Source organism: Dryas octopetala, chromosome 2, assembly GCF_963921425.1.
Source record: "Dryas octopetala chromosome 2, drDryOcto1.1, whole genome shotgun sequence".
Lineage (NCBI taxonomy): Eukaryota > Viridiplantae > Streptophyta > Magnoliopsida > Rosales > Rosaceae > Dryas > Dryas octopetala.
This window is the reverse complement of record NC_141367.1, coordinates 29,267,723-29,290,599: the sequence shown is the minus strand read 5'-3', so window position 1 is coordinate 29,290,599 and position 22,877 is coordinate 29,267,723. Positions and strand designations below refer to the sequence as shown.

At 36.5% G+C, this 22,877-nt stretch overlaps 3 protein-coding genes across 6 annotated transcripts; 1 reads left to right on the top strand and 2 right to left on the bottom strand.

The window, feature by feature from the left end:
* Positions 1 to 6,124: 6,124 nt before the first annotated feature.
* LOC147295360 (ARM repeat superfamily protein) lies at positions 6,125 to 17,981 on the bottom strand. Its single transcript, XM_086233451.1, has 33 exons — positions 17,681 to 17,981; positions 17,235 to 17,296; positions 16,904 to 16,996; positions 16,419 to 16,590; positions 15,248 to 15,363; positions 14,614 to 14,700; positions 14,398 to 14,514; positions 14,232 to 14,295; positions 13,976 to 14,118; positions 13,211 to 13,258; positions 13,056 to 13,124; positions 12,289 to 12,364; positions 11,890 to 12,020; positions 11,732 to 11,791; positions 11,496 to 11,565; positions 11,341 to 11,405; positions 11,199 to 11,260; positions 10,959 to 11,082; positions 10,794 to 10,851; positions 10,519 to 10,631; positions 9,968 to 10,045; positions 9,792 to 9,854; positions 9,568 to 9,663; positions 9,335 to 9,444; positions 8,378 to 8,567; positions 8,063 to 8,177; positions 7,769 to 7,881; positions 7,601 to 7,678; positions 7,190 to 7,255; positions 6,973 to 7,104; positions 6,843 to 6,899; positions 6,682 to 6,762; positions 6,125 to 6,556 (listed from the first exon to the last, which is right to left on the bottom strand). The coding sequence occupies exons 1-33, from the start codon at positions 17,811 to 17,813 to the stop codon at positions 6,506 to 6,508; spliced, it is 3,093 nt and encodes a 1,030-aa protein (XP_086089577.1). The 5' UTR covers positions 17,814 to 17,981; the 3' UTR covers positions 6,125 to 6,505.
* Positions 17,982 to 18,274: 293 nt separating this feature from the next.
* On the top strand, positions 18,275 to 19,786 carry LOC147295359 (nuclear matrix constituent protein 1-like). Of its 2 annotated transcripts, none has more exons than XM_086231858.1 (3): positions 18,275 to 18,389; positions 18,611 to 18,724; positions 19,143 to 19,786. In XM_086231858.1, the coding sequence occupies exons 1-3, from the start codon at positions 18,297 to 18,299 to the stop codon at positions 19,725 to 19,727; spliced, it is 792 nt and encodes a 263-aa protein (XP_086087984.1). In that variant the 5' UTR covers positions 18,275 to 18,296; the 3' UTR covers positions 19,728 to 19,786. The 2 variants fall into 2 exon arrangements, with proteins under 2 accessions (XP_086087984.1, XP_086087983.1); XM_086231857.1 differs by having other exon boundaries at positions 18,611 to 18,781.
* Positions 19,787 to 19,904: 118 nt separating this feature from the next.
* On the bottom strand, positions 19,905 to 22,534 carry LOC147295358 (uncharacterized). 3 transcript variants are annotated; one of them, XM_086231856.1, is made up of 3 exons: positions 22,152 to 22,534; positions 21,057 to 21,121; positions 19,905 to 20,979 (listed from the first exon to the last, which is right to left on the bottom strand). In XM_086231856.1, the coding sequence occupies exons 1-3, from the start codon at positions 22,248 to 22,250 to the stop codon at positions 20,109 to 20,111; spliced, it is 1,035 nt and encodes a 344-aa protein (XP_086087982.1). In that variant the 5' UTR covers positions 22,251 to 22,534; the 3' UTR covers positions 19,905 to 20,108. The 3 variants fall into 3 exon arrangements, with proteins under 3 accessions (XP_086087982.1, XP_086087981.1, XP_086087980.1); XM_086231855.1 differs by having other exon boundaries at positions 21,057 to 21,138; positions 22,169 to 22,533; XM_086231854.1 differs by lacking the exon at positions 22,152 to 22,534 and having other exon boundaries at positions 21,057 to 21,566.
* Between the last annotated feature and the right edge of the window lie 343 nt (positions 22,535 to 22,877).

Genomic DNA, 22,877 nt, shown 5'->3' with positions numbered 1-22,877 from the left:
CATGCTCCATTAAAGACACTTTCTTTTCTTGCTCTTTGACAAATTCTTGAACGAAGCACACCAAATGGAAGTCTTGCTCCATTTCTCCTGCTAATTCTTGAATAGGCATGCCTTATTAAAGACTTTATCTCCCTCTTTTAAACTAATTCTTAAATGAGGCATGCCCATAGGAAGACTATCTCCCTATCTTTTTATGGGCATGCCCAATGGAGGACTTTTCCTTTATTTTTGACTAATTCTTGAATGGGGCATGCCCTATTGAAGACTCTCTCACTCTCTCCAACTAATTCTTGAATTGGAATACCCAATGTTAGACATTATCCCTCTCTTCGACTAATTCTTGATTAGGGTATGCCAAATGGAAGACTCTCTCACTTTTCCCGACCCTTGACAACCTCCCCTTCTTGTAGGCAAGAGAGAAACATAACTACATAAGGATGAGGGGCAGGAGAGGTGTGCACACCGGTGGTGAGGCCGCAACATCAGAAAAGTAGGTGGTTGGGTACGAGAGGGAGGGTGTTGTTAGGTGGGGGGTTGGGTTTTTTTTTTTTTTGGCAGTTAAGGCCTTAAGGTTAAAGTTGGTAAAATATAGAAAAAAAAAAAAAACAATATTCTGGAGTTTTGAAAGCAAACAAGGTCCTTTTATAATTTTCCTATTAATTTTCTCTCATTTAGTGCAAACTGCATGGGCTAGGCTTAGGGATGTGTGTTTACTTCTGTTTTGGCCTTCAACAAATTATGATTTGACCATTAATCAGCTTCATAGGAAAAAGTTTTGAATGAGGCAGCCGTGCCATGTTTATGACCATCCAGTTGCACCATACACGTGGCATCTCTGCCGGACTGAGAAATATCTCATTTCATAGATGGCTTAATTGTGTACGTTTTTACCATTTAGTTAATTCTCATTTTACTATTTAAATATTTATTTATTTTATTATTTAAATATTTATTTGTTTTACTGTATCATCTACAACTATTCTATGTATCTCACTTTACATTTTTTAGTGCATTCTGTCAACTAATCTATTAATTTTGGGGACAAAAATATCTCTATCACATCAGCATTTTTTACGATTTGGATGACAAAATAAACAAAAAATTATAAAGTTGAACATAAAAATAGTTGTAAGTGATAAAATAGGACAAATATATATTTAGATGATAAAGTAAAAATCAAGTGAAATTATGTACGGGCAAAAACATAATTAAGCCTTTCCTAGATTCTCAAAATTGATTTGGTTTGAACTTTCCTATGCTGCCATGTGGTGCCATTTGGACAACGTGTAAAACAAGATCTTGGTCTTTTACGTGGAATTCGTGGACTTTAATGTTGAACCCAAAAAAATAATAATAATTGACCATCTCAATCACTCAAATGCATTATTTCCCCTTCAACGTACGTAGGTAAATGGTTGTGGGTTTGTTCGGTTGTGACAATAACAATTGAATTTTCTATTGAACTTCCACTTGACCCCAAGAAAAAAAAAAAACTCTTTCTTTTTCATGAAAACAATTTAATCGTACGAAGGGGATGAACAGGCCAATTCGATCTTAATTACTTAATTGCGGCCATTTGCCCTCCATTCATATATTCAGACAATAATTCATCAATTTTACGTAGTTTGTGATATGAATTCTTTTATGCCTATGATGTTCCACATGGACTATGATTAATAGATTAGACGACTAATTTCCAATCAGAAACTAGTCCAAGATGTTGTATTTTTCTATATATTGTGGGCCTAACACATTTATTACACATGATTTGGTCCCTTACAAATCACTTCCGTGGCTCCAGATTCTAGTTATGCATCGTTGGTCTTTAATTAATTTGTATACATATCTTAGGGATTCTGAGATCAAAACTGAGGATATTATTGAATGCTTCTGTACTTGTTATTTCCACAATCTTATATATGATAAGGCTATGAAACATACAGTCACAGTTGATCACCAACAGTTTTATAAAACTTATTATATCCTTAAATATAATTAAAGGAAAATTCTATAGCAAGAATTCGCATACCATTATTTTTTTCACAATTGGATATGATGGATTCACTTTTTAACAATATCATCCACCATTTGAAGTGAGACTTTAAGAAGAAAATAAAAAAAAAAGGACAAGGAGAAGGAGAATTGAGAGTCAATAAGATCGTGACTATATATTAAAACCCATTTATGAGAATTGACAATTTGACATCCATTGTCGGTTTAAATAGCCTCCTCGATGGTACAGTCGACGTACCAAAATGTTTTGCATTTGGATTTTTCTTTCCAACACATTATTTTTAGCTTCTCAAAAGTCACAACTTTTACATTCATTTTTTGTGAACCACGTTTTTCTAGCTAGATCGCGTGTATGTACAATTAAGGGTGTGTTTCGGACAGATCGGATTAGAAATAGGGTGTTTCAATTCCAATTCAAAAAATTTCGAAATGAAATTTATATTCCAAAAAATCGGAATTTCAACATCTCATTCTAATTTGAAATTTTCGGATTTTTTTTTTAAATATCACATTTTCGGAACTTTCGGATAAAAATTCAAAATTTTCAGATAACAAATCGAAATCTTCACGTTACTTTTTGTTATTAGTAAAAACAAACAAAAAAAATTAGTAATTACACGTACAAAAAATGTGGGTGCTTTTGTTAGCATTTATGTTATTATGATACACATATATTTATAATATACATATGTTTATATTAATAGTATTAGTTATTTTTTTTTAATATATATGTATGTGTATGTTTGAAACAAATAACAAATTAATGAAACATATAGTAAAAAACTAAATAAATGATATAATATTAATATAAATACGGAATGAATTGACATAATTTAAAAAATATCGAATTGAAATGCCTTTGGAAAATTTCGGATCGGAATTCGGATTGGATCGGAATTTACAGATACATTTCAATTCCAATCCAACTTTTTTCAGAATTTTCGAAATTAAGATTTGATTCGGACGTTCCAAAATTAGAAATTTTCAGATTAGAATCGGTCGGATTCGGATTTTCCAATCCAAATCACACCCCTTTGTACAATCACAACCAGTTGCATGTGTATGTCGATCAGTTTGTGTTGAAATACACAATTTACTGACATGCTGGCAAAAACTGAGAAATATTCTGAGTTTCATGTCCAAATGCACAATTTATTGACAAAATAAGTTGTATGTATTTTCTCATCCTGAGATGACCATATGCGCGCAATTTGAGTGGTCTCAAGCCCATAACATAAGTACCATTCATCAGTCTTTAATTTCAGTGCTGACAAGTGACATTGGCGTAAAGCAATTCAATTGCTTTGTTCTGCTTCCTCTACCTTTAATTATTTGCTCCATGCATATATGCCGGCCTGCTCTATAAATACCTTGTATTAGGCCCTCCCTCCTAATATATATCACCCAACCCAACAACACCCACTTTTTCCTACTATAATTTCTGAACCTCATTCTTCTTCAATTAATCAAAGCATGTGGAAGTACATGGTTCTAGTTGCTACACACTTAAGCTGGTTGTTCAACTTCTTGCTTCACCATTCCTTCTCCTTCTCCAAATATTATGATCATGAGCTTGACTTGCCTGCAGAGACCACAGAATCCCTTAGCATAGCCCAGTACTACAAAACCCAGCCCACGACTAGTTCCATTGTAGAATGTGCTGTGTGCCTATGCAAGATTGAGGAAGGAGAAGAGATCACAGAGCTGAGGTGTGCTCATCTCTTTCATAGAGTATGCTTGGACAGATGGGCCAGAGTACGAAAGCGTGCCACGTGTCCCCTTTGTCGAAATTGTCTAGCTCCCCCAATGACAGAACCAGAGTTTGGATTCCAAGTGCTGGTATTTAGGTTCTGTTCTTTCGGGTCGGATGGTGATCATCGCGATACATGGTGGCTGCGGTAAAACCCCAAAATAGAGACAGAGAGAGTCTCATCTCATGCATGCCAAATGGGTTTTAGATAGGTGTTTTGCCGCTAATAATATAATAAATGAAAACCCATATATTCAAATATCCCTATTATATATCTAAGATGCATGAATTTGATGTGTGGAGAAAGGTCGTCCAAATTTAGACAGGTGTTGAACTTTTCTTTTTTCAATTTAAATGTCCAGTATTATTGGAATTAATAGGATTGCTTGATAGAAATCTCGATAAATTCCCCTCTAAAAATTAAAATTTCAGTCAACTTGGTTGAGAGTTGGAGTGCGGAAGGGGGGATTTGTGGAGGAGGTGGGTTTGCTGCTTTCTCGTCTCCTTTATGTTTCTTTTTCTTATCAATCTAGAAGATGTAATACTGTTGTTCACCAGGAAGCTAGGCATGGTTTATCTTGTGAGGACACTGTTATATGACTGGAGGGTGGCTATCTCGGCTATTTCCTCATTTCCAAAGAGAGTTGCTATTTGCACACTTTTTTTTTTTTTTTTTTTTTGCACACATTTTTATCTTACACACCTTCTACCATTTTCTAAAATTTAAAATTTATCTTTTACACACCCCTCCCATTACCAAAATACCCCAACTTCATTAATCTCATCAAAATTTCTTACTACACACCCACCTAATCCAAACACTACACACCCCACCCCAAATATGAATTTTTAAATTAAAAAAAAAAAACAAAGAACAAAAAAAAAAATGTTGAAACCAGCCCAGCCCCTCCCTTAACCTTTGCCATCCCAGTCCCTCCCCCTCTCTCACCTACCCCGACAACCTCTTTCCGTTTCCCTCCCTCATCGACCACCTCCCTCCCACTCTCCTTCCCTCACCCGACCACCTCCATCTCTCTCTCTCTCTCTCTCCTCCTCGCAGCACCTCCTCCTCCCCCGCAACACCAACTTAAAAAAAAAAAAAAAAAATTGCAGGTTCGGCAGACCAATGCTGAACCCGTCGGTTTCGTTCGGCAGGTACCCGCCGAACGAACCATGTTTGTTCGGCGGTTACCTGTCGAACGAAACCGACGGGTTCGGCACTGGTCTGCCGAACCACCTGCCACTTTTTTTTTTTTTTTTACTATTTGCTTGGGCGAGAAGAGAGAGAGAGAGAGAGAGAGAGAGAGAGAGAGAGAAGAATGTGGTAGTGGTGGTGGCTGTTTTGGCTTAGGTAGGGGGAAGAAGAAGGTGGTGGTGGTGGCTGTTTTGGTGGTGCTGTGGTGGTGGCTGTTTTGGTGGTGCAGGGACTGGGGGGGTCGGTGCAGGGGCTGAGGGGCTAGGTGGGTTGGGTGGAGGGGGGAGGCCGGAGGGGGAGGGAGGGAGGGGTGGGTCGGGTGAGGGGGTTGAGGGGCTAGGTGGGTTGGGGGAGGGTTAGAGAAGAAGAAGAAGGAAAAAAAAAAAACAGGGGAAAAGGGGTGTGAACGAGAGAAAAAAGAGAGGGAAAGAAGGGGGCTATATAGTCTTTTTTTTTTGTTTTGTTTTTTTCTTAATAGGGGTGTGCAAAAAGAAAAAAGAGGGTGTGCAAATAGCAGCCCTCTTTCCAAACTGATGTTGATGTTTTATATTATTGCATTGTTGGCAAGTTTTCCTTGATCACAAAAACTTGATGAGTGTCTATATTTGGGAGGCCTTTCATTGAGGTATAACTCATTTTCGGCGTAAAAAAGTATAGTTTATGAGATTCACTCTCTATTATAGTTCGATGATCGAATTAATTCAAGAATTAGCCTTACAAAAATGAAACAAATCAGAACTATTCGTCTATTTATTCAATCACATTTAAATGTCTTATTAATTTTTATTTTATCTAATTTTTTATAAAGATGATCAAAACTGTAACCTTAGACGTAAGAATAAATATTTTCCCACTAGAGCTACAATCTCCACGCAAAGTAAACTCTTTAATGCTTTTATAACTCACTGAAGGCATTCTTAGGGGTTGAAGTTGTGCTTTCTCTTCGATCACTCTTGGCAATTGGCATATTGATCTTACGTACCTTAATTGTCAAACGTAATAGGCTGACTGAATATTGATTCCATTCATGGTGCATTCGCGTTGACATGTTGCATGATATGAACTATGGAGAGATTCTTGTTTCTCTACTATAATTATTGATTTAAGACACTATACTTTTGTTTGACCAAACAAAAAAAAACTATACTTTTGAAACTTCTGAAAAATGAATTTGAAACATCTGAATATCTCTTGCAAACTTTCTTAGAAATCCACGACTAAAGGAACATTCCTGCTCTAGATTTCAATTAATTATTTTCATCAACAAATAATAAAATAACTAGACAACAATATTCACAACAAATTAACAAAATACATGGCTCGATTTTCTGCATTTTGGCTATTAATCAACTGCCCAAAAAAAAATTCACTGATTGTCCACAACAAAATAGAAATGCAAGTCGGTGCGACACCCTCAGGAGCAACTTTGGCGAGAAATGCAAGTTTTTTTTTGTTCCCTTTTTTTGGGGATTAATATCTTTTCCTCTGAACAATTGAACGATGGATTGGCAGCGAATAATCCAAGCTTATCACATGCAATCAAATCCTCATACAGTTTGGACCATTTGAATAGCATTCCGTTGATCCTGCGTGAGACTCTGCAGTTCATAAAAATACATGAAATCACATAGTTTAGTCAAAAAGATTAAAGCAAAAACAAATTCACTTCTAGTAAATGCTTTCAAGTGCTTCAATCTGAATGAATTGAGTTATTAAAGTCCACCTGGCAAAGGTGATCAAACAGTTGCCTTTCACACTGAGAAAAATTTACAAAAAACTCCGCAAGATAATTTGCCAGATTAATCTGCAAGATGCAATCAAAGTATAAAACACAAAACATGAGTGATAATGTTTAGCAGATATAAAATTAAGTCCATAAGATACCTGGTTAAGGGGATCGGCCGCACTTAGTTGATCATCTTCATAACCATCCTCTTCATCCTTTCAGAAAATGGAAAGTTTGGTGAGTAATTCCAAGAAAATTCCATAAAATACATAAGCAACAACAAAATACCTTATTAAATACTTTTGCCATTGCTTCAAGATGTTCATGTGTGGGTCTGCCAAATGATGTAACACCAGCTGAATACATCAAGTCCTTATCAGCTTCCAAATCCTCTGCCTCAACTTCTTCCCAGTCACTATCCTGCAAATGGAATTGGGGTTCAAAGCTTAAAGTTCATTATTAACAAGTAATCTCGACAAATAAAGAAGCTAAAATGATTAACTACCTCATGATCACCAGCTAAAACCTGTTCTTGGATTTCAACCAATGCATCTGCCAATAATGCCATAATCTGCAAAAACCAGGGGAAATGAAAAAAGGCTTCTAAAACTGGTATTTTCAATAATAATAAGGTGGCGCAAAGCACTAGCATTAATGACTAACTTCCATCTACAATGGCTAAAATCATCAAGCCAATCACAATCGTGAACTGACCAATATAATGATACACTGAAACAAAATGTGAGAGAGACTAAAGAAAGTCTGCCTTTAAAGCTTTCCCTAGGGGGCCAGTCATCTGGTTATACCCGTCATAGTCCTTTGGCCATGTGGAAGTTGTTCACCAAGTATGACAACTCTACCATACCAAAGTTCAAATAAGTCTCCTGCTTGATGAAAAAAAAACACGAAGAAGTACCTTTGCGCGAAGTGGCACCATGGCCCACTGATCTGGGGTTAATTTAGCTTTTGAGCGAGTGGTTATCCCAGCAGCAGACTTAAGAAGGGGAAGAAGAGCAAGTTCTTGAATCAGCAAGCACATTTAAGAATATAAATAACTGCACAAAGTTACAAGTTTCAGTAGAACCTGAATTAAGTATCCTTGCACATTAATTCTTGCTAATTCAGCATGCCTAGATGATAGCAATAAGGCCAAAGCCGCAGTAGTGACTTTAATTTGGTAGGCACCCTGGATCTCACCTGCACTTGATTAACATATGCAAAAATATCTTATAATCCCTCTAACAAGTCTTGGCCTCTTTAGTAACATTAAAGAGGCAGGTAACAATTATCTAAACAGTATACAAATGCAGATTAAATGGTTGCTCATTTGTGGTGTATGCTCAAATCCCCTTCTGCTAACTGAATATGAAAAACTGACCTTGCTGTTTAGTCCATTCTGACATTAAGTAGACAAAAGAATTATCATAGCCTTCAGCTGGGATAGAGACCAGCAGATCAATAAATTGTTCAACATTTGGAGCACTCAAGTGTACCTATGAAATACAACATTCAAAAAATAATTTATATAAGATATCAATAGCCAATGCCTGATCCATAACAGACCGGCTAAAATTAAACATAAAATTCAAGGTAAAAGAATGCCAGGGCAATTTGATGATAAATATATTAATTAGGTAGAAGTTGCAAAAATTAACCAGAGGAACTCACAAAGATGAAAAGTTGAGGCACATACCAATCGAGCAAAAATGAGTAGCAGCGAGCTTCTCAATCCTGCTATTTGAGCAGATTGCATGCGCCTAAGAAGAGCAGCAACCAGATCTCGAATATGGGGTGCCATTTGTGACGGCAGATGCAAAATAAGTTGCAGAATGTAGCTCCCAACAAAAAGAGAACCAGAGCTTTCCAAATCAGGGTCTAAAAGCCTGCAGTCAGTTGTTAAACATTCAGCTTTTAGCAACTAGGATCCACAAAAATCCTACGAATACTATTTTGATGCTCACTCATTTACAAACAATAAAAATTTAATCCATGCCCAAATGGAATGAAAAAGTATAAATGGCATAACATCAGAACCTGACACATACTTTCAGCATGCAAGACAACATGTAATTTTCATATAAAGCATAAAAAGAAGCAGAGTATCACTTGAATCCATCAAATGATGAACAAGAAGAAAATGTTGACTTCACCTTCCAAATAAGAGTGTAGACATGAATTTTCGGAGATTGATGAGGAATATTTACTACAAAATTCAAGGATCATAACAAACAAAGCTTTCTTCATAATTTAAATATGAAATAAACTGGCAGCACCAAGTTAATGAGTTCTATACTATGAAAATTAGAATGTGAAGAATTAGTCATATGAGAGTATAGATCTTAGATTACAGAGCTGACCTAAAGCTCATGCACATTGTAAGCCAAGAGCAGAGGTGATGTGGTCCAATGGAATAAACATTCAAGCAAGCTGACCAAATCTTTAAAGATAAAACAAAACAAACCCCTTTGCAAACCCCCCACAAACATAGATTTCTAAAGGAAGAAGCAAATAAGTACCCATTAGTAGTTCATTTTCGGTTGAGGCCAATAGTACGTGCCAAAATTTCAACCAAAAACCTAAACAAGAGTTTGCAAGAACTTATGGAAGACAAAATGCAGTTCCAAAATAAAATTAAAGAAAAAAAAATCACCTTGAAGCTACATCAAGCAACCTTCTCATTGTATTTCCAGAATCACCACCCCAAGCAAGCACATCTTGCCTTCCACCAGATATAAAAGCAGCTAAACATTCCGTTGCATTCTGGTCAAAGTTGTCACAACAAACTTAAAGTCATTTATAAACCTTACAAACGTAATAGCACATAAAATTAGAATTAGTCATTAGAGAGAGAGAGAGAGAGAGAGAGAGAGCATTAAAGATTACCTGCATTTCACTATGATCGTCACTTTGAAGGACTATTTGTATTACAGCATCAAAACAAGCATCATACACTGCTTTCACCACATCACTAGGAGCATTCTGCACCAACGCTATCACAAAGTTTAATTAACAAATCTTGTAATACCAGCAAGATGCTGTCTAAAGATAAAACTGGAAAGCCAAGAGGGGAGGAAAATAAGAGATGAATATCCACTGAAGTATCTTACTTTCAATAACATTGTCACCAGATCCAGTGATCCAGCAACTAATCCATCAGGCTGTTGTTGGGGCTGGCAATTACCATCAATATGCATCAGCAACAAAAACTTTTTACCCCCATATCCATTAAACTATAGTACAATGTGAATGGAATTTATATTACAAACACTCTTACAAGCCCTACTTTATTGAAGACCGGCCAAACATACGGTAACACTCGGGAAACCAGTGGATGAATACAACCAGGAGCATTCTTGAGTGCCTGGGATAAATTAATTAAGAACAAGTAAAAGCATGGTTAATTGAACAAATAGATCAGAAAATAATTTAAATGGTCAACCACCCAAATCTGCATGATTGATTATAACACATTTATGGGGATCCCATTGTTGGGGCCCACCCTACAATTTGGTCCAATAATCCGAACTATCCACTTTTTAGGTTTTCATTTAAGAACCATTCTTCCAAAAAATCAATCAAATCGGATTCATCTAGCTATTTGGTTATCATCATGATCACTTCAGTATTTATTGGAAACATTGTGTTCATCTATTTGTTTGATCATAATTAGATAATTCAACGGGTTCTGATTTGGCTAACTTTTTTTAAGGATGATCCTTGAATGGGTACCCAATAAATGGACGGTTCGGATTTAGGGGATCCCCTCATTGAAGAGGTCTGATGTAAATAGGCATTTAAATATGTTATTACATCTATCAACAACACTCCACATACCTCCAGAACCTCAATTGCATCAATACTGATAAAAGGATCAGAAATATGTGATGCCCACATGTTAAGGACTACGGGAGAGATGATAGGCTCTATTGATGCCGATAATTCATAACCTACAATTGGAGTAAAACCAAGCAAGGAGACAGGCAACCCATTAAAAGTAAAAAAAACAATACAAGAAATTACCACAAAAATAGATAGCAGGCTAAAAATTCATCCAGTTCTAACAATATAAAGAGAAATTATACTTTAATCATACTACCTTCACAACCCACCTGCCTCAATTGCCGCTTGCAGTGTTTCGAGAACCAGGTGCAAGGTTTCATCAGATGCCTGAAACCAGAATTATAGTAAATTCTTAATGCAAATACAACAATATCACTAAAGTTTATACTTTATCCTAGCCATAAATTACTTGATTAAGAAGATCTGATAATTGCCTGATTAAGAAGATCTGAAAGTGATGAAAACAAACTCATCATAAGTGGTTGAATTATTCCTTTGTTTGTTTCAGGTAGGAGCTGGGAAAGTGCCCTGCAGGCACCTACTTTGACAGGCGGGGGCCTGAAGACAGAACAATGTTGGCAAAAGATGTATCCCATCCTTGATTAGATAAAAGTTACTCATGGACATACATGCATGAGAGAGAAAAAGAGAGAGAGAGAGAGGGAGAAACCTACACATCCATGCCAATTGCTTTAACAGCAGCATAGAGAAAGTTCTCAAGAATTCCATGGCTGATCTGTAATATATTTGTAATGTTTTAAAATATTTCCAATTGATTTAAATTTAAAATAGATAAGGAACTGTTGTAATAGTTACCACAGAGGAGAATTTAGCAACTGATGAAAAGATACGAGAATAAAGAAAGGGATATTCATGTACATCTGCAACACAAAAACAGAAACTGTTCACTGATGAGCGAAATGAACACATCTTTTAATTCGGAGGGGGGATTGCAGGGGAAAAAAAAATACCAAAGCCAACATCTTCAGTGATTATTTGCTCCAGAAGGTTTCCTAAGCCAACTCTCATTGATCCTGAATCCTGTAAACTAAATTAATCATACTATAGCAAGGTGAATCCACTCAAAAAAGGAATTGTGTATCATTCACAAAGAAAAGAAGCAACACCAAGCTTATCAGAGCCTTACCAAAGCACAAAAAATTACACGGTAAATATAAATGACATCTAAAAACAAAAAAGCACAAACCTCTGCTTCAAGCAATTGTTCTGAAAGAGAAGCCAAAGCAAATAGAGTAGCCTCCCTTATCTGATAGCACAGGCCATGCCATTAAAAAAAATGAAAAAACAAATAGTTGACAGAGAAGAATTAAATGAACATACATAGGCAAAATGTTTTCTACTTACTCTCCACCAATTTGCAGACCCAGCACCCTTTTCTCTTTGAGACTCACTAAAACGTTTTTTTGCAGCATCAATGATGGCACTGATTCCTTCCGTACCACATGAATTCACCACTTCTTCAAGCAAAAGAGCACCTGGAAAGAAAAAATGCTATTAAAGCTCAAGTTTAAATGGAGAGAAAGAAATTGAACTTTAAATGGAGAACCCAATTTTGCAACATTGAAGTACATCGGTAGAACAGAATTATGATAATGCCTATCAATGATGGCTATCAATTTTTATGTAACTAAACCATTAGCTGATGCTAACAATTAGACCCATGCTGTAAAATCCAATCTTCAGTCCACAAATTTATGGTTGCCATTAGATGCGTTAACTACCATGTGAGATGCCTAAACGTACCAGAAACACGACAGCTATAGGTAACATCATCCTCATCAGCTACAAATTGGTTGGCATCCATTGACCAAGCATGAACCTAAAGAACAATGGCAATTGAGAAACAAAAAATGACAATAGAAGAAGGAGCTTTCAACTGAAAATTTAAATAGAACAAAAAGACATGAAATTTCCAACATAAGTTGTAAATAAGAGGAAGAATTACATCCCCAAACAGAGATATATTAAGAAAAAGGCATTAGATCAGATGACAACCTAGGGGCACCATCATGATGAAGTGGATTACTTGGTAGAGTCAAATACAGAGTCATCTTGATGAACGTGATTGGGGTCAAATGCCAATATCACGTTAAGGTGCCTGAGGACGTGATAAAGTTTGGACTCAGAGGATATGATGGTTGGAAAGTGGAAGTTGGAAGATAGGAAACCAATGCAATGGTAATCACAAGTTGAACAAGACAGAAAAGAAGATTTAGAATATGTAAGGTAAGAGAAGCATTTTTTTTCCATAGAAACAGATTTATTAAAAGGGAGAAAAATACAAGCAAGATGGACGAGAAGGCCAACATATCCAGGTTAAAAATATTAGGAAAAACGGGTAAGACAATTTGATGTTCAAGTAATCTGTGCATAGAGAATTTAGAACCATGAAGGTGTTCAAGTTGCAAGCAATAAACTTAGAAGTTTATGAATATTAAGGTCTGAATCTGAACAAATCTAATACTCTTATGCTGAACCACAAACAAAAAGAATAACAAGCACAAACCTACCTGTTGTTCTGTTATTTGCAGAAAGGCGATGGTGTAATACGCCAGCTCTTTGACATTATTCATAATGACCTACAAGAAAAAGGAGTACAACAAAAAAAGGTAATAAGGAACAAAAGGCAACAGTAGAGATAGGTTTCAAAATCTTTAAAGCATACCTTTACCAGTTTTGCACTACCCACAATGGTCAACAGAAACTCAAACAACTGTATATGCAAAATACATATGTTAGAAATAAATACGGTGACAAAATATGTAAACGAATTATGTACAGACAACTGAAAATCTCTTATTACAGTGTGGGCGACCACATATACGCCTGTAAGGGTTATTGGATTCATTTTACCTTGGCTTGCAAGTCGCAACCTATTTGCTAAATTCTTGAATTTCTTGTTGTAACAATCCATAGAAAATATTTCATTCAGTTATGTGCAATTTTATTGGGATATCAAAATGAATTTAAAATGGCCTATTTGTTTTAAATTGTTCCTCATTTTTTTCCACATCCAGAAAAAAATTTCCAACCTGAGTTTTGAAACAACTCATAAAGGGGCCTGTCCATATCAAAATTCAGTGAACCCAACTATAATTCCCCAAAATAAAATATAATCTGAATCATGTCCATCTAAACATAATAAAGAACACAACTGAAATGAGCTAACATCAAATTATCCAGAGAGTCCAAAGACACCCTATATTGTATAGCTATAGATAATATTTTGATATAAAGCATACTCCAAACTGACAATAAATCCCCCAAAAATAAATGTAAAGGAAATAAATGCACCACATGTGTTAGATTAAAGCAATGAAATCAGACTTTTGATCCATGAAAACATCAAGAAGTTTTTAAAAATATAATTCTCTTGCAATGTACTACAAGCACATAAAGCCATAGCAGCAAATGCCATTGTTATAATTACCTGAATGACAAAAGAATCAAGGCTTTTCTCAGCACCATCAGAGTCATATCTTCCATCATATGGATCTTCTGTACCTTCAATAGATGATCGCACGTATACTCCAAGAGAACTCATAAAAGTTTGCCACAACGGTCCTACAATAACTGCAACAAACCGGGGGAGTTCAGCACAAGATTTGAAAACTAAATTTATCAATGGGAAGAACAAGAAAATAAATGGTATATGTCTCATCCACTGAGTAATAAGAATGACTTACTCATAAATTCACTTTCAATAAGGCTAGGAAAATTCTGAACAAACTGATTCAAGCACTTCAATACCTAATAATGAAGGGAGAAATAAACCATAAATCAAATTCTCATTCTATTCACAAAGAGTATACACATCAATGACAGATTTTTATACCAAACCACCAAACCGACCTCCATTCTTATGCTCCAATCATCAGGATCTTCAGATTGCACTGGATTATTCAGGATTGTAGAGAATTGATCCATCCACGGTTTAAGCATAGGAACTATTAATGCACTGGTTTCCGTCTGAACATAAACATCTTAATCTGTTAATTCATAATAGAACAAGCTTAAATTACCACACTTCAGATCCTGGTTAGTTAATTAGAATAGATGAGAAGATACCTTATACACACCACTCATCACCCCCAACATGGAGATGCAAGAATAAACAATTGAAAGGGATTTTGTGCGTAAATATTTGTCATACAACTGCACAAACAAATCCAACAACAGATCACACAGTAAATTGAAGAATACTTCTTATTCCATGCAAGAAACCAAAATTCCACAAATTTGACATGACATGTCAGAAAGGTATTTTATTTATAAATACAAAGCAGTATCTTCCCCTGATGATACAACTTGAGGTGAGTGTTTTAGGTCAGGGGACAGCTTCCCCCCTTTTGAAGTATAGAAAATTTTAATATTGAATGGACAGAAGATGTGCAAACCCCAAAACCATAAGATGGCTCAGGTCCATTCATAAGATGACATATATGAAACACCTAAAAATCTATGACAGAAATGTATGAAAGGACATGAAATATAAATCTTTCCAAAGCATCTCAAATTTTCAATAACTTATTTACTGAAAAGTGCCTCAAATGTCATGAAAATGTTTACTCCACTCCAAATTCGAGTAAGAGTTTTATTTCCCTTACCTTTTGAAAAGCAACCACTAAAAAATTGGATCACATGCTAAGAAGAGCTCGAATAAATGACAATTAAATGGAAAATAAAATAAAAGAAAGCTAACCTGAGGAGATGCTACAATTGTAAGCAAGCATGGGAACAAAGCAGGTACTAGTGTTGGAACCACTTTATCATCCAAATCCACAGAGAGAAGAGCCAAGCACCTTAGAGCTCCATGTACTACAAAATTCAAGAACAAATGTGAATCCTCAGCAGCAAACTAGTTAAACTACCAAATATAAAACAGCCACAACAAACAATTTCAAGCAACTAGATGTTTCTGATAGACTTATTTTCAACAGCTGCCCTAGGCAATACCCAGTTACTTGAGAATTTTATGAGAAAGAAAGAAATCGCAGATTGGTGTTGACTGGTGAGACAGTTAATCATCTCTTGTACACTTGCAAGGCATTTTTGGTTGCTAGTATTCTCTGTTTTTAGTGCCACCACACAATTCCTAATTCATTTTTAAATTGCTTTCATGTTGGAAAACCTCGTGTAATTATTTGGTAGGGAAACAATCAAACTTTTGACAGAGTTGCTATCTTATTGATATCATTATTTGAGTGAGAGGCTGTTTTCACAGCATCGCATTTCCTCATTTTTGGACTTTAGATCTCTTCAATTTCAGGCAGTACTTTGTAAGAGGGTCCTTTGTATAGTTCCCATGTACTTGAGTCGTTCCCCCCATTTTCTGGTATGATACACATATATAACGGAAATATCAAATTCAAAAAAGCAGAAACATGTCAACAAACTTCTATTTCGAACAAAATCAATACTCCCTCATTTTTGTGGCCTTGACCCAAAACTCCAACAATCTTAAGAGGATGTGTGAAAGGCCACAATTCACATATTAATGGCTCTACAAAGGAGCAATTCCATATGCATATGTATAATTTGATAGAAATTTTATTACAAATCGAGAATGAAATCCAACGTACCATATGTACCTGGAAAATATGTTCTACTCGAAACATGCAACTAGGGATGTTTTGCACCTTAGGCCAGTTATTGCAGTCAATCAAATTTTTGGAATCACCTAAAAAATTCATATATCCTTCCCAAAATACACTAACTAGTTAATTTGGGCTACTTGCAACACTAATCTAAAAACACCTTTAAATAGAAAATCTCAGTAGAAAGAAAACACAGAGAGAGAGAGAGAGAGAAGCAGACAGCCAGCCAGCCACACAAAGAGACGGTTGAGCAGATCAAGAAAAATAAAGGCTTACTTCCATTCATATTAGTTTGATCACTAATCAACTTCAAAAGGTACGGTAATAAGTCAGGCCAATCCTCCGGCCAATCATAAACTGCTATAGATGCAACAGCCATACTAATAGCTGTACAGATTTTCCTATGAGAATCATCCAATGACACCAAAAGGAGTCTGCGTACAACTGCCTGAAAATGTAACCATGACCTAATTAGATATGGAAGGACATTAAGGTATATTAAAGATAAAATTACTTAATGCGTTAAATTACTGTATCATAAACATTACGCTTGACTATAGGTTAAATGTATTATATAGAATATAGATCAACTACCAATTACAAAATACTGAATTTCACCACTTTATTACCAGTAAATACGTTCAATGCTCTTTTAAATCTATGATATAACAATTTTACGTGTGAACAGGGTAAAGATAAATTTTAAGGTAAAGAGAAGTACAAATACAAAAGTTCTTGGCAATGTCAACGGCTGAAAATACCTTCTCATCGTATGAAACAGCAGGATGTTCGAATGCTTCCTCACCCTCATGCCAGTGTTTCTTAATAAACTGCTTAAGAAGGACAGCAGCTAGGTAAAAGCAAGTTAAGTTGCACAAGAGATGAAAAGAAACAAGAAAATCCTGCCGTATGCAACAAATGAAACCTTTAATCAGCATCCTGTTCTTTAATCAAAGATGAAACACAAAAGAGAAAATATTCAAGCAGAAGTCACGGAATAAAGTTTTTCAAGAATTTTAAAATTTCAAAAACAAAAAAAAAAACAAGAAAGCTCATGATGCTAAATAAAGAACCATGATAACAAAAGGATATCTGGCGCAACCCTAATGGGAGCTCCCTGTTTGCTGCAACCTTGGATAATGCACTCCCAAAACCTTCAGACAATTAGAAACAAGTAAAACAATTTTAGTTTCTATGTAATTCTGTGATCCATATAGAACAGGGAAATCAATAAGGAATGCAAACAAATATTTCACTCCACCCACTAGATTTTGGGACCAAATCATCAAACTCATTACAGGGTTACCTTCAGACTCCAATTCATGCCACGCATAAATTCTCAAAAAAATCAAAACTATCATTTCTTTTTCATTTTGCCTCATTTCAGCTAGAATTTCAAATTATCAATCAAATTCAAAAAATAAAAATAAAAAGTCCAGCAGTAAAGGTTTATTCCACATTATCGATCATATTAAGAAAAAATACAGCATTAGAGAATGAGAAAATTGAAATTAACGCGAGGGTTTTAAGTGCGGGACCTGGTTGCAGAGAAGCCTGATTAAGCGAAGCTTCGGCGAAAGAGCGGACCTCGTGGTTAGGGTCGAGAGTGGCAGACAAGCAATTGAGCAGCCATTGCTGATCTTCGTCAACGACAATGTTGAAATTCGCCATCGCAACTCCAAAAACGAAAAACCCTAACCTTATTCAAACAGCTGTTCAAGTAAATATGCTTTTGGTTTTCTTTTTCTTTTTTTAAATTTTTTAGGTTTCAGCCCGCGCTGCTTTTTTTTCCCGCCTCGAAGTGAATCGGAGACAGAGAGAGCAGGTGGGTAGTGGTTTTTGAAGTTGGTAGGCGGCTGGCTTATATAGGCAGAGAATCCGACACTAGTGGCACAACCGAAATTTAGTTGGTGCTGCGCAGCGCAGGGATAGGGTTCGAAAAATCACATGGTTTTGGGCCAAAAGCCCAAATTCAATGCTATGTGTCCTTGGGCCGAGTTCGGAAAGCAAGGGAAGGCCCATCGCAGGGTACAATCGTAATTACATAACTTCCTTGCATCTGGAGTTAGGGTTTCCAATTCTGTGTCCAATTTTCGTTTTATGAATAGTCATTCTGCGAGAATTTGGACAATTCCGGACTCGGACACGCGGGATATGGAGGAGGCTGGATTGCTCCACCAGCTGGCGGCTATGGAGCAGAAGGCCCGCCAAGCTCTCGAAGAGAAGGTCTCCAGGCTTCAAACTGAGGTTAGCCACTAGGTTTTAACGTTTTGTTTGATTAAGTTTGGTTCTGAATTCTGATCACTGGGTTATTTCCATATTGCTATTTTTGGGTACCCTTGTTAAGAATTTGTGGGCACTATATGAAGATTTAGGGTTTAGAATCTGTTTCAAACAAGAATAACTTCTTGCATTTGAGCAAAATTTTCGCCTACCTAATATCTTATAACATGTTTGTTGGTGGACAGGTCTTTGAATACCAGTATGATATGGGGCTGCTTCTGACTGAGAAGAAGGAGTGGACTTCAAAGCATGAAGAATTGAGGCAAGCTTTGGCTGAAACTCAAGAGAATCTTAAACGGGTACAGTCTACTGATTTAATTGCAATATCTGAAATAGAGAAGCAGTGTGTAGCCAAGGTATGATACCTTTTTGACTCTGTTGCATCAAGATGCACTTTCTAGCCACTTAGCTTGTTTTCCAATTTGAATATAGTATTTATGGATCACTTTGATGCATCAATTCTCTGATTCATATATGGAATTACTGCTGGTTTTTACATTTATAGTCACTGTTGGTTTGAATGGTATACTATTGTATTTTCTCGAGGGGCAATGGTAAATTATAGCATTTGTTTACTAAAAGTTTGTGCATAACAAGCACCAATGGATTGGAAATATTACAATCAGGTTTTTTTGAACCATTAATAGACAAGAAATTATCACATCAAAAGGAGAGGAACATAAAATAAGAACTGATGCATCTCTTTTCCTTTTAAAGCGAGAACAAACATTGCATGAGGAATCTGAGAGGCTGAAGAAGACAAATAAGGAACTTGAGAGGGAGTGGGAAAACCTCAAGCTAGAGAAAGAATCAGTTTCAGCCCAGATGAGGAATGAGCAGTTAGCCTTATCTGGAAAGGCCCAATTTGAGCATAGTCAAATGGTTCAAGATTTTGAGTCACGGAGAAGAGATCTTGAGGCTGATATGAAGAGCAGGCAAGAGGAAATGGAGAAACACTTACAGGAAATGCAGAGAGCATTTGACGAGGAGAAGAATAGAGAACATACTGATATCAATTACTCTAAGGGAGTTGTAGGTAAGCAAAGGGAAGAATTAAGATCTGAAAGGCATAGAATTGTAAAGGAAAGGGAAGAGCTTGCCAAGAAGAAGAAGCAGTTGAAAGAAGACCAATTTGAAGTGAACAAAGATATTGATGAGCTTTGTATGCGTAGCAAGAAGATCAAGCACCAGCGGGAACTGCTTATTGAGGAAAGAGCTCGCTTCCTTGCTTTTGTTGAGACGATCAAAAGTTGCAAGGAGTGTGGAAATGAGAAGGGCAAATTAATGTCTTCTTTCATTTAATTTTGGAGGACAAATTAAGTTGTCTCCATTTGTTCCCTTATATTGTCTCTTAGGGAGTAGCTTTTGGAAAAATGTTTGAAATGCTTTCAGTTCTCTCACCCTCTTTTAGTACTTTCTCACTGACCTCTCTCGCTGAATTGTGGGTTTTGAATTTAGAACTAAAGAGATGAAAATGTAAGCATGAAATACAGTATTGAATACAGATATGCAATATTTGAACCATGAAAATAATCTAGATACAATGATGACGTCCCATGTCCATCTAGCTGGCCTGTAGATGAAATGGTGGAATACGTACTAATTTTTCCCATACTAAAATGCATGTAGCAGTAGATCATCAGTGTGACAATAGAATGGCAATGGCAAAGTTTCATGGCTCTCTCATTCCCATTTGCTCCTAATCTGGTGGGTGTGCTTGAAGTCATATGTCAACAATACTGCTAAGCTTTCACCCATTCTCTTCAGTACAAACCTCTCCACCAAAACATAACAAGCAAATTTCTTCCACCCAGCTTTAGCAGTACCTGTCCCTCCAAACTCTTCTACTCTCTCCATTCTTACTTGTCTCTCATCCCCACAAACCCACCCAACTCTCTCTTGCTCCCATTTCATTCTCTCAACAATTTTCATGCTCAATCCCACACTTGTTTCTCCTCCAAAACTCTTAAACCACATGAACCCATCACCCACATTTCTATCATCCCAAACAGCTTCACTTCCAGCAACAAAAACCACCTCTCTTTGAACAAAGGCGTCCACAAACACATTGCCAACATTATTAACATTATGATCGCATCCAAAAAATTTTTCCCATCTTTGCTCAAGTCTCATTTCATAGAACATACATCTTTTCATTTGGTCCTTCAACTTCAGTTCTCCTTCCTTCAGAAACATAAAAGGACAATACCACTGACCAACAACCACAGCTTCAGAACAGTCATTCTGTATTGGAAAGTTGAACCCAGGAAGGCGTGCTCGTAGAGCAGAGTTGAGTCCTGGAGCTTCACCTAATTGGTAATGATAGGGTGTGTGCATCCTCACAGTCCACCCTTTTCTCCTCAAGAAGTCAGGAGGAAACCCATCTGCAGCAACAGCCTTGGCAGTAAAACAACCCCGGTTATGCTTCCTAGGAATTATCTCAATTTGCTGATATATGTCTGAAGGGTCCAATGGTTTTGGTTTAACATCTTGAACATAAGTGCCGCAACAGCCACTGCCCATATCCTCTTCCCTTGAATTTGTGAATACTTCCCTGCAGATTTGTTCATAAATCAAATATTTATATGAATTGAGTAATGAGGAAACCAATATGAATAAGTGCATACGTACCCTCTACGCCTCCCAGTCCGCTGTATCACATGGTATGTATTGGAAGATAAGGGCTGATTAAGCACAGGAATGAATGCAACATATTCAACTGATCTATATTTATCTGATCCATATTCAACTGTTAGATCCTTGTTCTGAGGGAAAGGCAGGTCTTTAACTGAGGTATCCTCGCACATTCCACAGCATGTAGTCTCGTACGATTCTTGGTCATGGAGTACAAGGTAACCAGAATTTGGGCCTTCTGGGGGTGGTAAAGACAGTGACTCGGGGGACCTTCTATACGCAGACAGAGGCCTTGTCACATACATTTTCTGGGGGTGTATTTGTTAACAAAGGAAGAAGATAAGATAGTACTGAATAGAAAAGAGGAGTACTTATTTATAGGAGTTTCTTATGATAGAATTCATGAACTCATCAATTCCTTAAGAGCATGTGCATTACTATGCTAAATGCTTGTCTATAGGCAAGATTTAGCATCAGACCAAAAAAAAAAAAAAAGGCAAAATTTAGTCCAAAAGTTAAAAAAATCTCTACATAGCTGGGTCAAATGCTAGGCCAAATTAGCATTTAAAGTTTTTCCGAATTTTTGGGCAATTTTGTAGTTGTCTTTTATTGCTTTCAGTATTTAATTTGGCCGTTGAATTTACCTTTTAAGACCTTTAGGGAGTCAACAAGGGTTTGGTGGTATTTAAACACCATATTGGTAGTTGTAATGGAGTTTTTTAGAGATTAATGAAAATGAGACTTTTCTCAACCCTTCTATCAACTTGGAATCCTTACGGATCAATAAGGTTATAGACCCCATGTTCTTGGTATTCTCAATCTAGAGGATCAAGAAGTCTAGAGTTTGTGTGTGTGTGTGTGTTGTGATTCATCACCTACGCTGCGTCACTCCTCTACTTTCTTCACTCTTACTTTCCTCTCATTCTCCCAAAGTCATACCTAGAGTTTCTCAAGTCGTTGTTTAAGACATCTCAAGTCGTTCATTCGGGCATCATGGCCAAGTCATTCCTTAAGAATTTTAGTTCGTAACTCGAGACATTATATATGTTTATACCATTGATATGTATTGGAAGATAAGGGCTGATTAAGCACTGGAATAAATACAACATCATCATCATCTGATCCATATCCAACTGTTAGATCCTTGTTCTGAAGGAAAGGCAGGTCTTTAACTGAGGTATCCTTGCACATTCCACAACATGTAGTCTAGTACGATTCTTGGTCATGGAGTACAAGGTAACCGGAATTTGGCCCCTCTGGAGGTGGTAAAGACTAAAGACAGTGACTCAGGGGACCTTCTATACTTAGACAGAGGCCTTGTCACATACATCTTGTTTATTGGCGTTAACTTGAAAAGGAAGAGTACTCACCTCACACTTGATTACCAAGAGTTTATTTATAGGATATCCTTGTGATGATAGAATTCATGAGCTCAAACTCCTAAGAACATGAGTTAACTTCAAGGTTTATCATAATACATATGTTTTAGTGTTTTACTTGGTCGAAATTGAAGAACATGTTGACTTGACTGGTCGTACGTGCGTTGTTTGTTTGTCCTTTGGTGTTGTAGATAACAAGGGCCAACTATTGTCTGGCTAAAAAAGTTTCAAATGTCCTTGTTGTACTCTAGATAATTAATCAATTCAAATTCTATTCATCTTTTACAGCCATACAAGCAAGCCAAGTCAAAATAAATTTGTAGCAAATGCCAGGAAGTTCAAATTTCGCAATCACCCTGAGCTGGAAATTTTTTTCAAGCATATCCAAGAGTTTTGTGCTTGTAGCACCTGCTTTGGAAGGCTCAAATTAAGTCTTCAA